Source organism: Onychomys torridus, chromosome 8 (genome assembly GCF_903995425.1).
Source record: "Onychomys torridus chromosome 8, mOncTor1.1, whole genome shotgun sequence".
In the NCBI taxonomy this organism is placed as follows: domain Eukaryota; kingdom Metazoa; phylum Chordata; class Mammalia; order Rodentia; family Cricetidae; genus Onychomys; species Onychomys torridus.
In genome coordinates this window covers 275,827-289,196 of record NC_050450.1, presented here as the reverse complement: position 1 = coordinate 289,196, position 13,370 = coordinate 275,827, and the positions used below count along the sequence as shown (strand labels likewise).

Genomic DNA, 13,370 nt, shown 5'->3' with positions numbered 1-13,370 from the left:
GAGGCTGGCTGTCTCAGCTGTCCCAATCCAGTGCTGCAGTCCTGGAGGACTTAGGGGAGCTGCCTGTCTTCAGTCTGTGTTGCAGTCCTGAAGAAGTATGCTCTAATACTAGTGAGGGAATGTCTCAGCAGCAGGGTAGATTGTGGAGGCCCACAAAGGTTTCCTAGTGAGATCTGAGCTTGCTTTACCCAGCAGAGCTGCATTAGAGGATTGCTTGACCGTGTGCATGGTTACCAGGTGATTGGAAGGGTCTGCACTTGGCTGTGCTAGGGGGAGGTCTTTTGCTCCATCCCTTGGCATTCCTATAAATAGCCCTTTAAAAGAGACAGGAGGGACCGGTGGATAAGGATCTAGGCCCTCCCGAGGCTCTCCTGTGTTTCTGTCTCCCTCCCCTCTATCCTTCTATCTAAATCTCTTATCCCTCCCTCCTCAAGAGTACCCTGAGGTAAGATGTGGGAGCTGCTCTCCCAGCTGGCTTCCCACAGTAGATGGATGAACTTGCCAGTGAAAATGGAGGCAAGCAGGCAAAAGCAAGCTTTCCTTTTTCCATGTCCTTTTATCTAGCTGATGCTAGAAAGTGATGCTCAGATGTAGGATGCAACCAAGTGGACAACAAGATTGGTTGTCACACTTATTTGTCTAGTTGTTTGCATGTGTGTGGTACTTGTGTGAGTGTGCAAGTGCGTGTATATATAGGTGTGCGCATTTTGGGGTTAAAGTCAAATGTCATGTTTCCTCTTCTGTCCCCCTCTGCCTTGGGATAGGGTCTGTTACTAAACTGGAAGCACACTGTTTTGAATAGGCTGACTAGCCAGAGAGCTCTCAGGATCCACTTGTTTCTAGCCCCAGCCCAGTGCTTGAGATCTAATTGGGTTCCTGTGCTTGCAGAGAAAGTACTCTACCTTCTGATATATCTAACTGTTACTCAGGTTTCCTTTTACTTAATGAGCTTCCTCCAAACCTCTTCTTTTTATCTGAGGAAATACTTTCTTATTTTTTTGTGTTGAGGGACAGGGTGTAGCTGTGTAGTTCCTGCTGGCCTGGATGTCCCTGATCTCTTGCCTCAGCCTCCGGAAAGCTGGGATTACAAATGTACACCACCATGCCCCAGCCTCTGGGTTCCTAGGTTGAGTGTTGTTTTAGATAGAGTCTTGCTCTGTTTCCCAGGTTGGTTCCAAACACCCAGGCACATGCAATACTTCTGCTTACCCTCCCTAGTTGCTGAAACTACAGATATGTACCTCCATACTTTTTTTTTTTTTCTTTTAAATACTTTAAGTATTTACATTCACCCAAGAAGTTTGAATAGAAAGTGTGTAATGTCTTACCTTTTTCCTTATAAATAAGATGAAATATTGGTAGGGGTTGTTTTTTAAGAAAAGGAAGATTTATTTGGATTCATAGCTGCAGAGATGTCACTACACTGTGGTGGAGTGGCCTGGAAGATGCTGGGAAAATATATTCTTGGTGTCTGACAAGGAAACACAGGAACAAAGCGAAAGTAACCTGATTTGGTAATTTCTTCTTGAAAAATGGGTGCATTATCCAATCCAAATGGGCCAGCAAGCTCATAGGTAGGGAGGGGTACTCTATCTGACCCAAACAGGCCAGCAAGCTCACAGGCAGGGTGTGCTGTCTGGCTCAAATAGGCCAGCAAGCTTACAAGTAGGGATCTCACTTAGTTTTTATTCTGAGATAGATGGAGACTGTATCTCACCCCATTGTTGGGAGCTTGACCTCACAATCTGATGCTAATGGGCATGAAGGGTAAGGCTATAGCAGTCTAGGTTGACCAGGAACTCATTCTGTAGCCCAAGCTGGCCTTGAACTCAGAGAGATCCACCTGCCTCTGCCTTCCAAGTGCTGGGATCAAAGGTGTGCCACCATGCCCAGGTTTTATTTTATTTTATTTTTTTCTGTTTGAAATTGTGTTTTGTTTTGGGATTTATTTTTGTCTTTTTTTTTTTTTTTTCTGTTGTTAGCTTTCATTTATTTTTCATCATGATTTATAATTTTTTATTATATTGTATAGGCTAGAAGTTTGGCTGTGTTTTCTGTTTCCTCTAACTGTAGTTGTTAGAAGCATCATTTCATACAACAACTTCGTTCTGTCTACCCAGTTGTCTTTAACTGTGCCCTGAAATGTCCCTCAGTTGTAATCTGCTACAGAAGTCTGTGGTGGTGGTGAAGTATTGGTGTCATCATAGTGATATTGTCTGGGGTTTCAGGAAGGAATTCTTTTCTGCTGCTTTAAAGAAGAAAAAGGCAGAAGCAGGAAAAGCAGGGTCTCCGCATTTAGCCAAGTTTTATTGAAAATGAAAGCACACACAGAGCAGAGCACACGAAGAGACAGATTCCCCAGTGGGAGATCTGGTGCTGGACCCAAGTTTGTCTGAAAATCAGACTTTTTATATGTATAATGGTAGGATGGGTCCCCTTTCTTCCCCAGAATTGTCTGGTTAGGCTCTTTCAGGGGATTGGATAGTCCAGACAGAGAAAGGAAAGCTGATTGCTTCCAGACATAGGAGTTGTGTCTTCCACCCCAAGATTCGAAAGTCTCTCCAAAGAGCTCCCTTTGTTGAAGAAAAAGCCCACCAAGATTTTATGTTGGAGAAGGTGCAGGAACTTCATCTTCTGAAGTGCTTAAGCAAAAAGTACATGAATCAACCTAGAGCCTTGCCCTTGTCTGCCTAATGGGGAGCTGCCTGACTTCTGGTACCCTGAGTAGGAGTAGGAGAACCATACTAGAATCTTAGGATTGACTTTGTCCCCTTTTGTGGTTGGACCAGAATCACTAGAATTTAGTACAATCCATGGGTTTATCTGTCCTCTTTTTTTTGGGGGGGGGGAAGCTGGCCTTGAACTCACAGAGGATCCGCCTGCCTCTGCCCCTGAGTGCTGGGATCAAAGGCGTGCACCACCACTGCCTGGCTTTATCTGTCCTCTTTTAAAAGAATTCCTTAGCCTGGGGAGCAGGCATTAGAGGGATCTATCTATCTATCTATCTATCTATCTCTGTCTATCTGTCTATCTGTCTGTCTTTCTGTCTATCTAGCTATCTAGCTATCTGTTTATTTATTATGTATACAGTATTCTGCCTGCACGCATGCCTGCACTGCAGGCCAGAAGAGGGCACCAGATCTCATTACAGATGGTTGTGAGCCACCATGTGGGTGCTGGGACTTGAACTCAGGACCTCTGATAGAGCAGCCAGTGCTCTTAACCTCTGAGCCATCTCTCCAGCCCCTCCAACAGTTTTTAGCTCTAGCTTGCGCACATTCAGTGTCTAGCGTGTAACCGGCACCTTCATCCTTTGGTGGGTCAGGAAGAGTTGCTGCTTTTCAGTCTCTCAACTCTCTTATTGCTATTGAACATCAACTCTCAAGCTCTTTGTTGGTGTAGAAACCAGAAGTTTTCTAGAGTGGATTTTTTAAAAAGCGTGGGGATTAGAGAGATGGCTCAAAGTTAAGAGCTCTCTTGCTGCCGCACAGGATCTGGGCTCGGTTTCTAGCACTCACACAATGGCTTTCAACTGTCTGTAACTATAGTTCCCTGGCGTCTGGTGCCCTCTTCTGACCTGGAGGGCACCAGGCACACACATGATATGCTGATACACATGTAGGCAAAACAGATACATAAAACAAAATAAAGAAGATCTAAAAGAGCATTACAGAATGAATGGCCTTGTAGACAGAATTACAGACATCTTTGTTTTCAGGTTGAAAGAGCAGCACCTTGTGAAAGAGCTGCGGCCCCGGGACCTCCTGGAGAGTAGTAGTGACAGTGATGAGAAGGTGCACCTGGCCAAGCCCGCTTCACTCTCCAAGCGGAAACTTGAGCTTGAGGTAGAGACTGTAGAAAAGAAGAAGAAAGGCCGCCCGCGGAAGGACTCTCGCCTCTTGCCCATGTCTCTGTCTGTCCAGGTGAGGCCTGTGGACTGTCTTGTTTGCCCCAGCCCGTCTCCTTGGGAGGCCTTTGCATGTGTAGGGTATCTTACTAGTGTGGGATGCTTAGACATTCATTGTGCCTTGTAGGCCATGCTCCTTCAGACCTGCCTGCCACTCATCTAGACCTTGAGCAGGCCTGTTAAAACTTGTCCTGGGAGACAAAAAACGAAGTACCTGTTTACTTCAGATAGGTACCAACAGATCAAAGAAACGATTCCATCCAAACCAGCTGGGGTTACTTAAGGAGCATGGACAAGGAGTGTAGATGATTCAGAAGCAGTGACACTATTGGAAAGTCCCACCCTAGCATAGGTGACACGTCATATAGGCTGTATTACTGGAGTCCTATCTTCAGTCTAGCTTTTGCCTCTTACTTACTCTACCTCATTCCTTAAGACCATGTGCAGTCTGATGGTGGGAGGGTGTGGTGACTGGAATATCAGGTGAGGGTCTAGTAGCACCCTTCCCCAACTTCAGTGCAGGAATGTTAACAGCTCCAGTACTGGTCCCGTAGACCCAGCTATCACTGTATTGTTTTGCTTATTTCATTGCCATGACGTGGGGCCAACATATTCTGTAGGTCACCACAGCAGTCTCTGCTCCATGATGGCGAGATGGTACTCAGAGGAAATAGCTACACCACAACGGGTCCCCCGATGTCAGCCCCCTCATCTGTCAGGTGGGGATCCTTGTAGCATTCCCTTGTGCTTTCTGTCTTCCAGAGTAGGTGGACATGTCTTGGGAGCAGGCCCAGCCTCACTTTAGGTCCTTACTTCTGGGTGACTTACTGTCCCTGATGCTACCTGTAGTGTTGAGGTGGGGCTCAGGGGTATTTCTGGCTCTTTTAGTCTCCAGCTGCCCTGTCTGCAGAGAAGGAGGCCATGTGTCTGTCCGCACCAGCACTTGCACTGAAGCTGCCAATTCCAGGCCCGCAGAGAGCATTCACCCTCCAGGTGAGGACCTGCCCTACCACTCCTTCGAGAGTGCACACGTTCTCTCTCCCCTGATATAAGCCCTACCTTGTCACACCTTGGGGACTCCTTTCCAGTGGCTCTCCATCCCCTCTGGAGGGATACTAGCTGACTGGAGTGGACTGCTAGTTTCCTATCTCCATCCCCATGTCTCTTCCTCTCTCTAGTTTGGCTTTTAAGTCTCAACTGCCAGGGCTGCCCTTACCTCAGATCTGGACAACCACTCCTTCAAGTCCTGACTAATGTCTCTTCTGAGAAGCCTTCTGCATCTCTTCATCACCCTTGACAGCTTCAAGGCACATGTGTTTGTGGTTTGTCTCGTCTCACTGTCCTTAGTAGCTTCTTAGTACACATGGAGCCATCCTTGTTTCTGCTGCTGGTGAAGAGAATGTAGCTCTTTGCTTTTGAGCGCCTTGCACCCCACTTCCCCCACTTGTGTGGCCACTCATCTAAACTTGTCATCTGTTCTGCCTAGGTTTCCATATAGAAACCCAGCTTAGAGATATGTTGGATATGCAGATAAGTATAAGGTTGAATCCATTCATTTCATGCCAGGCATTAAACTAGACCAGGGTGTTATTATGTAATACCATAGTATTGCATAGCGACGTTAATATGGAAAGCACATTGGGGTTTTACTTTTTATACTTTCCTCTCTTATCAAATATTGCAGTCTTTGGTAATCCTTCAGATAGGAGGCTTACTCCCAAGTTCATTCTGTGTGGCTGTAGTCCTTACAGTATGTTCTTGGGCAAGTCACACCCCCGTGAGATGACATGGTACTTTCTTTCCCTGTTCCTCTTCCCCTAGTCCTTGTTATCCTTCTCTCCTGGCTAGCCTAGTCGGACTCTTTGTTGTCTTTGGGCTGCCTCAGAACCCAGGTTGCCATACAGCCCCCGAGTGTCCCACATGTACAGGGACCACAACCTGAACAGGCCCCCCGTTAACCGAAAACACACGTGTTTGCTTTCCTCCATCTAGGTGAGCTCTGACCCTTCCATGTACATTGAGGTGGAAAATGAAGTGACTGCTGTTGGGGGAATAAGGCTGAGTCGCCTGAAGTGCAACCGAGAAGGGAAGGAGTGGGAGACGGTGCTCACCAGCCGTGTCCTCACTGCTGCTGGCAGCTGGTAAGAGCAGTGATGGACAGCATTGGCACAGTTATGGAATGTGACCCACGAGAAGAAGATGACTCCAGTAGGCTTCTGCTGGGCCTTGTGAACATGTTCATTCACCATCTCCTCCCTACAGTACCCAAACTGTCAGTGGTGGTGCCCTCACCTCACACTCCCACAAGGGTGCTCTGAGGCCTGTCTGAGGTCTGCCTGCTTCTCCCTGGCCTGGGCAGGTGCTTTCTCTGGACCCTAGATTTTCTTTTTCTTCCTTCCTTTCTTCCTTTCTTCTTCTCCTCCTCCTCCTCTTCCTCCTTCTTTTTTAAAATTTTTTTGTTTTTTGGTTTTTCAAGACAGGGTTTCTCTGTAGCTTTGCACCTTTCCTGGAACTCACTCTGTAGCCCAGGCTGGCCTCGAACTCGCAGAGATCCACCTGCCTCTGCCTCCCGAGTGCTGGGATTAAAGGTGTGCACCACCACCGCCCGGCTTGGACCCGGGATTTCCATCCAGGGTCCCGAGGGTGGGCTAGACTGATGTTGCTGCAAGTCCTCGAACTTAGCACCTGCTGCTGGCTAGAGCCGTCCTGCATTGGGGGTGGGATTGTCTTAGGTCAGTGCTGTCACCCTGGGCCTTCTCAGAGCAGCACAGGGATCCTGCCCTTGCCTTACTCTGAAGTGGCCAACACTTTTTCAGGCACCTACTAGGCTATCTTGTTTACCAATGTCTGTTTTCAGAGTTTGCATTCAAGAACTTTGAGCAGCACCAGTAGCAGGGAAGGAGCTCTCTTTATGGTGACTCTGTTCTGTCCTATCTCCTGTCATCAGGACCAGTCAGGACAGTAGCAGATACTTCTTCTACTAGGCTTTACAGCCATGATCACTCAGACAACCATTTTAGTTAGATCTGTAGTTGTCTGTCTTGAGGTCACATGTGAATCCCTCTCGCCTAGCTGTAGGTCTCAAGATTCCCTTGGACACAAGTGAGTTTCTAGTAGTAAGTCCTGAAGGACCCCACAGTTCTGTTCTTCTTGGGGTTTTCCCTTGGCATGGCTCACTGACTTCTAAATCCTGACTTGTTGTGCTTCATGTTGCTTGGGGCACCAGTTGTATGTCTCTGGTCTCAAGGCCAGGGGCATGTTCCAGCAGGGGCCCAAGGATGTCAGCACAGACACACCTCCTGTAGCAATAGCTGTTGGAACTGGGCCTTTTGTACATTTTCAGCATCCAGGCCCAGACCACAGAGATCCCAGTCCAGTGCTGGGGCCCAGGCCACAGCTTCATTGCCGGGAGCTGGTTAAAGAAAGGCCCCGATCATGAGAGATGATCAAATGGGACCTAGTCACATCACAGAGAGAGCTCCCTCCCTGCTACTGGGTCCTGCTCACAGTTTTCTTGTATTCATACTTTGAAAACAGGCAGTTGTAAACAAACATGTCTTGCTTGCCCTCCCTTCTTAGAATCCAGTAACATCTCATTATGGAAGAGTTGGGAGTACTCTCTCTCACGCAGGGTTAAATTGCCCGTACTGATGTCTAACCCGTGTGTCCTGGCTCATTGGGTTAGATAATGATGAAAGGGGCACCATATGTTTTGCTAGGATGTGAGCTGTAGTAACCCCTGAACCAATGACCTGGTTGATCGGGGGTGCTGCTGTGAAGTACTTCTTGCTCATAGAATAACATACCTCTCATGTCTTAGTCCTGACAGCCCGGACTTTGTAGCAGCTAGTGCTAGCGTCCCCACCCTTCTCCCAGCCTGTCCCCAGATCCTTGTCTAGACTCCCCTGCTAGTTATATCCAGGAGACTGTCACTTGGGCACTCTGGTCTTATCTGATGAATTAGACACGTTTTCTGGGTGACCATCAGGTACGGTAGCTCTGTGAAGCACCTCTCCCCTTGATCAGTATCAATGTGAGCAGCTTTTTGGTGAAGAGGGGAAAAGAAAAGTCCCTCTGTAGGAGCTCAAGCGGGCTGTCTGTCAGTTTCCCCTGCCCTGGCCCTTGCATAGCCCCTTCCTTGCTGTTCCAGTAGCAGCATCCGCTCAGTGGGGCCCTGGCAGAAGGAGGGCTCTGCATTGCTCACCCGGCCCCTGTGACGCCTTCCCTCCTCTTCCCTTGCAGTGATGTGGTATGTGTTGCCTGTGAAAAGAGGATGCTGTCGGTGTTCTCTGCTTGTGGTCGCCGTCTTCTGCCTCCCATCCTCCTTCCATCTCCAATCTCCACTTTGCATTGCACAGGCCCCTACGTCATGGCACTCACCGCTGCAGCCACACTCTCTGTCTGGTGAGATGCAGGCACAGGCTGGGGCCTCCAGGCTATGCAGGGGTCTGGTGGGGAACCAACAGAGAAGCGGCCAGTGGGCCCAAGGGCAGTTAGTAGTGTTCACTGGTGATGAGGTGTCTTTTAGCAGAGATGGCTACACTCCTGTTTACCTCAGGGTGGGTCTGGGTCTTGGGAGTGGCCCAGTGGCTCTGCTACCTGAAGCTTCTCTTGTAGATTTGGGCAGAGTGGGCTGGGAACATAATGTGGGGACCAAGGTGTTGAGAAGCAAAGACCTTTTGGTGCCTTTGACTTGGGTGTAGAGTGAGCTGTTCCCCTGTCTCTTTAGGGACGTTCCCAGGCAGGTGGTTGTGGTGAAAGAAGAGTCTCTACACTCCATCTTGTCAGGTAACCCTGGGTGGGCACTCCTCTTACCCTGGTGGCAGAGTCCCAAGTCTGAGACAGTAGCGACTGTGGCCCCTTGGTCTATGTAGAGAGCCAGTGACATGGCTGAACTTACCTAGCAGGGAGACATGCTCTCTGGGCAGATGATTAAATGGGTCCCTGAAGTGGGTGACAGAGATCCTGCTGGTTATCAGAATGGCTTGGCTACAGCTCCAAGCAACAGTATATTGATTATATAGCAGCAGTCCAGAGGTTTAGTGTTGAGATTGTGGGAGCCAGGGCTCAGATGTCTCCATTAGTGACTATGCATTCATGCTTACTGACTAGAACTTAATCCTGTGGTATCCCCTAGGAAGTGATATGACGGTGTCACAGATCTTGCTAACACAGCATGGAATCCCAGTGATGAACTTATCTGATGGGAAAGCATACTGCTTTAATCCATCACTCTCCACATGGTAAGAAGCTGCCTCTATGTCCTGTTCCCTGGGAGTGTGTCTATACTGGACACCGTCGGTCGGTCCTGCTTGGCTTTTTTCTGTTGAACTTTCACCCTGTATATGTACTACTGTCCCTGTAGGATATTGTGAATCTGGGCTTCCCTCCCTTCAGAGTTCATGGGTAAGGGTACTGGCCTCCTATATTATTTCCTGGAGCCAGTTTTATCAGAACAGATAACTACAAAATGTTTGTGACTCTTGCTAGACTAGCCTTCTTCACCATCAACAACATGGGGTTATCAGCTCCATGGTTGCCGTGTTAATAGACAGTTTTGTGGACTTACCTGGACCAAATTGTCTTTGAGACTTACAGAGAAGATCAGGCTACTGTTTTGATTTCTATGTCTCCTTTGACGAGTTTGGAATTTGGAGCCACTTTCATTAGAGATTTTTAGAAATGTGTGTATGTGTGCATGTGTAGGGGTAGATATATGTATAGGTGTATGCAGATATGAGCATGTGTATATGTGTATCTGCATGTGTAGGGGTAGATATATGTATAGGTGTCTGCAGATATGAGCATGTGTATATGTGTATCTGCATGTGTAGGGGTAGATATATGTATAGGTGTCTGCAGATATGAGCATGTGTATATGTGTATCTGCATGTGTAGGGGTAGATATATGTATAGGTGTCTGCAGATATGAGCATGTGTATATGTGTATCTGCATGTGTAGGGGTAGATATATGTATAGGTGTCTGCAGATATGAGCATGTGTATATGTGTATCTGCATGTGTAGGGGTAGATATATGTATAGGTGTCTGCAGATATGAGCATGTGTATATGTGTATCTGCATGTATAGGGGTAGATATATGTATAGGTGTATGCAGATATGAGCATGTGTATATGTGTATCTGCATGTGTAGGGGTAGATATATGTATAGGTGTCTGCAGATATGAGCATGTGTGTATGTGTATCTGCATGTGAAGGGGTGGATATGTGTATAGGTGTATGCAGATATGAGCATGTGTATATGTGTATCTGCATGTGTAGGGGTGGATATGTGTATAGGTGTATGCAGATGTGAGCATGTGCATGAAGTCCAGAAGGCTGATGTCTGGTGTCTTCCTCTATTGCTGTCCACCTTACTGACTCTCATTGAACCAAAGTATGCTGCCTTCTAGGTCCTTTTTTGTTTTCTTTCCTTTTTTTAAATTTTTTTTTCAGTATTTTATTTATTTGTGTTTTTTTAGACAAGGTTTCTCTGTGTAGCTTTGGCTGTCTTGCAACTTGCTCTGCAGACCAGACTGGCCTCGAACTCACAGAGATCCACCTGCCTCTGCCTCCCGAGTGCTGAGATTAAAAGCGTGCACCACTACCACCCGGCTTAGCTCCTTTTCTGTTAAGAGTAGCCAGGGCACAAGTTCATATTCAACACAGATTTCATTTTTCAGTTAAAAAACAAATCTCTGCTACCTCCTTTCTCAATTTGCAAACACTTGTGCATTATGTGTGATTATTGTAGTGATGCAAAAATGTTGATCATTTAAGAAAAGATAAGCCAGGCATGGTGGCACATACTGTAGCAATGGTGCTTACTCAGGAAGTTGAGACAGGAGGATCCCAAGTTTGACTTTTCAGAAACTCAGAAGTAGGAAAAGACGTATCAACTTTTTGTTTTGGTCCTGGGAGAATGGGAGCGCTGCCTTGTCAGGAGGATTGAAGGCACAGAGAAGCTGGAGGCCTGGGACTGCCTAGCAGATGGAGCAGGGCCAGTTCATGCAGGCCATGGGCAGCCACAGCATTGTGTGAGCCAGGCATTCAGAATACATTTCTTCCAGGAGTGTATAGACATTAGGGACTGAGACTGTAAAATGTTGAGGGAGACTCCTCTCACCAGCCTTGCCTTAGAATAAACATTTATCAGACTTGACTAGAAAACCTGCCAGTCATGGGCACTTATGACTGCTGCTCTGTCTCCACTCACCTGCTGCCAGGGTGGTGGGCAGGGCTTGCTCCATTCCCCTGATCTTTTGTCTTCTTGTTTCCTGACTTTTGCTCCTTTCTTTGCGTTCTCAGGAACCTGGTTTCTGACAAGCAGGATTCACTGGCCCAGTGTGCAGACTTCAGGAACAGCCTACCATCCCAGGACGCCATGTTGTGTTCAGGACCGTTAGCCATAATTCAGGGCCGCACCTCCAAGTATGTGAGCTAGGAATCTTGGCCATTGCAACAGTGGGTCTGGCCCCTAGTTGTTTCCTGTGTCCTAACTGCTGTTGAGTGCAGAATGGATTTTTAGTTTTTACTTATGTATGTCAAATATGTTTTAGGGATGGTCCCTTCACTTCAAAGGCCCAGGTGACAGTCTGTGAGGGTCCTAAGGGTCATAGATACCCATCTGGTACAGGGTTTGGGAATGTATAGGCCTGTCATTTTGTGGAACCAAACAGCAGATACCGGGCAAGACATTTCTGAGATATGCTGCCTAGCTTGTGGTGAAGGATAGGGAGGTTGGCAGGAATCTGGTGGCACCTGCTAATAGATTAGTTAGCTGATGGATGGGAGGCCTTGGACAGCTTATTTGCCCTCTCTCCACCCTTCCTTCTCCTCTCTGGTACACCAGGGCACATGGGAGCAGCCTCCTGACACCCATGTAGTATACCCTGTCTTATTGTGTCTGCCTTGCTGGTCTCTGCAGCTCTGGAAGGCAAGCTGCCCGGCTCTTCTCTGTGCCTCATGTGGTGCAGCAGGAGACTACGTTGGCCTACCTAGAGAACCAGGTTGCTGCGGCACTTACCCTTCAGTCAAGCCATGAGTACCGCCACTGGCTGCTCCTCTATGCTCGGTACCTTGTGAATGAAGGTAAGGTCACTCCAAAGAAGGGTGTCTGTTGACTGTTTTCTCCCTTCTCTGAGCCCCTTATGCTAGAAGATCCTGCATGCCCCCAGTGTCTCCCTGACCCTCCAGTCCACACCCATTGCAGCAGCAGGGCTCTCTGAATGCCTGTGTCCTCAGCAGTACCTCCCACAGAGAGCAAGGTGTGTTGGTAAAGGACACCCTGTCTTCTCAGTCTTTCCTCTCCCTGACTTCCAGTGTGTGGCACAGAGGCCCCTCCAGAGCTCTCCAGTGACCCCACACAGCTGCCCACTCTGCTTCCAGAGCTTCTCCACAGATCTGCCCCCTCTGCTCTGTCTGTTGTAGGGATCTAGCCAAGTCACTGTAGCAAGGGTAGACAGTAGAACAGAAGAGTTTTCACTGTGTTTAAGGTAAACCTCAGGATGAACAGTTGTGTTCTAGAAGTACTTTGAAGACATCTTGGTAGAGATCAGTGATGGTCTTCTGTGATTGACAGAGCTGTTTTTGACCTTGAAGATATCTTGGTGGAGATCAGTGATGGTCTTCTGTGATTGACAGAGCTGTTTTTCTGAAACAGCTCTATAGCCTTTGCATGACTTCAGTCATAAGGCGCTTCTGGCACAGATGGAGCTCTTGGGTTATTGGGTACTGAAAATTGTACTCAGTAAACACTGAAGTGCTTGGGGATGTGATGCTTTTCTTCAGAAAAACATATAGATTAGATCAGGAACTTTGGTATGAGGAACTTGTTTATTCCCCCCCCCCCCCCCCCCCCCCCCGAAAAAAAAAAAAAAACCAACTGTATAGCCATCAATAAATATGCCTTTGAACAGCTGTTCAAGGTTCAGTCCATCAAAGGCTGGACTTTTCTGCTGCCACACAGGCCTAAAATTCATCTTGGAGTGACCTCTTTCTTTGATCATCTCACGCAACATTTGTCCTTTATCACCTTTCCCATTTTGATATGATTTAAAGAAAAGAAACCTAAGTATCTAAAAGATAGAAAAATGTGCCAGTTGTCTGCAAAGTGACTGGCAGAGCTAGTATCTCAATGCTCATCTGATTCAGGCTGAAGGTATGTTTGTTAGTAAATTCTGCGGTCAGAGTAGACATTACTGCTGAGCCTTCCTCCCCTTTGATTCTTTTTGTGCTCTCAGAATGTGGTCGCTGGCCTTCCTAAACATGTTGACCTCCCAGGTCCTTATTCCTAGGTCATGTCAGCTATGTTTTAGGTGGTGTACCCACCCTGAGAAATGTTTTGCTCCTTCCTGGGTGTTGAGCAGAACTTGCTCTTACATATTATGGGGGCTCTGCCTCCTCTGGGGTCTTCACTTCGTGGACAGAGCCCAGGCCCCCGTGTCTTCGTGGCTGTGAGGGG

The 13,370-nt window shown here is 47.6% G+C and overlaps 1 protein-coding gene across 3 annotated transcripts in view; it reads left to right on the top strand.

Moving 5' to 3' along the window:
- Positions 1-13,370, top strand: part of LOC118588480 (protein HIRA) — an 81,384-nt gene that overhangs the window by 57,314 nt on the left and 10,700 nt on the right. For all 3 annotated transcript variants that reach the window (XM_036194803.1, XM_036194804.1, XM_036194805.1), the window contains 8 exons: positions 3,719-3,923; positions 4,796-4,900; positions 5,900-6,048; positions 8,150-8,311; positions 8,637-8,695; positions 9,045-9,150; positions 11,216-11,338; positions 11,835-11,998. In XM_036194803.1, coding sequence (XP_036050696.1) covers positions 3,719-3,923; positions 4,796-4,900; positions 5,900-6,048; positions 8,150-8,311; positions 8,637-8,695; positions 9,045-9,150; positions 11,216-11,338; positions 11,835-11,998 — 1,073 coding nt within the window. The remainder of the gene's footprint in view (positions 1-3,718; positions 3,924-4,795; positions 4,901-5,899; positions 6,049-8,149; positions 8,312-8,636; positions 8,696-9,044; positions 9,151-11,215; positions 11,339-11,834; positions 11,999-13,370) is intronic.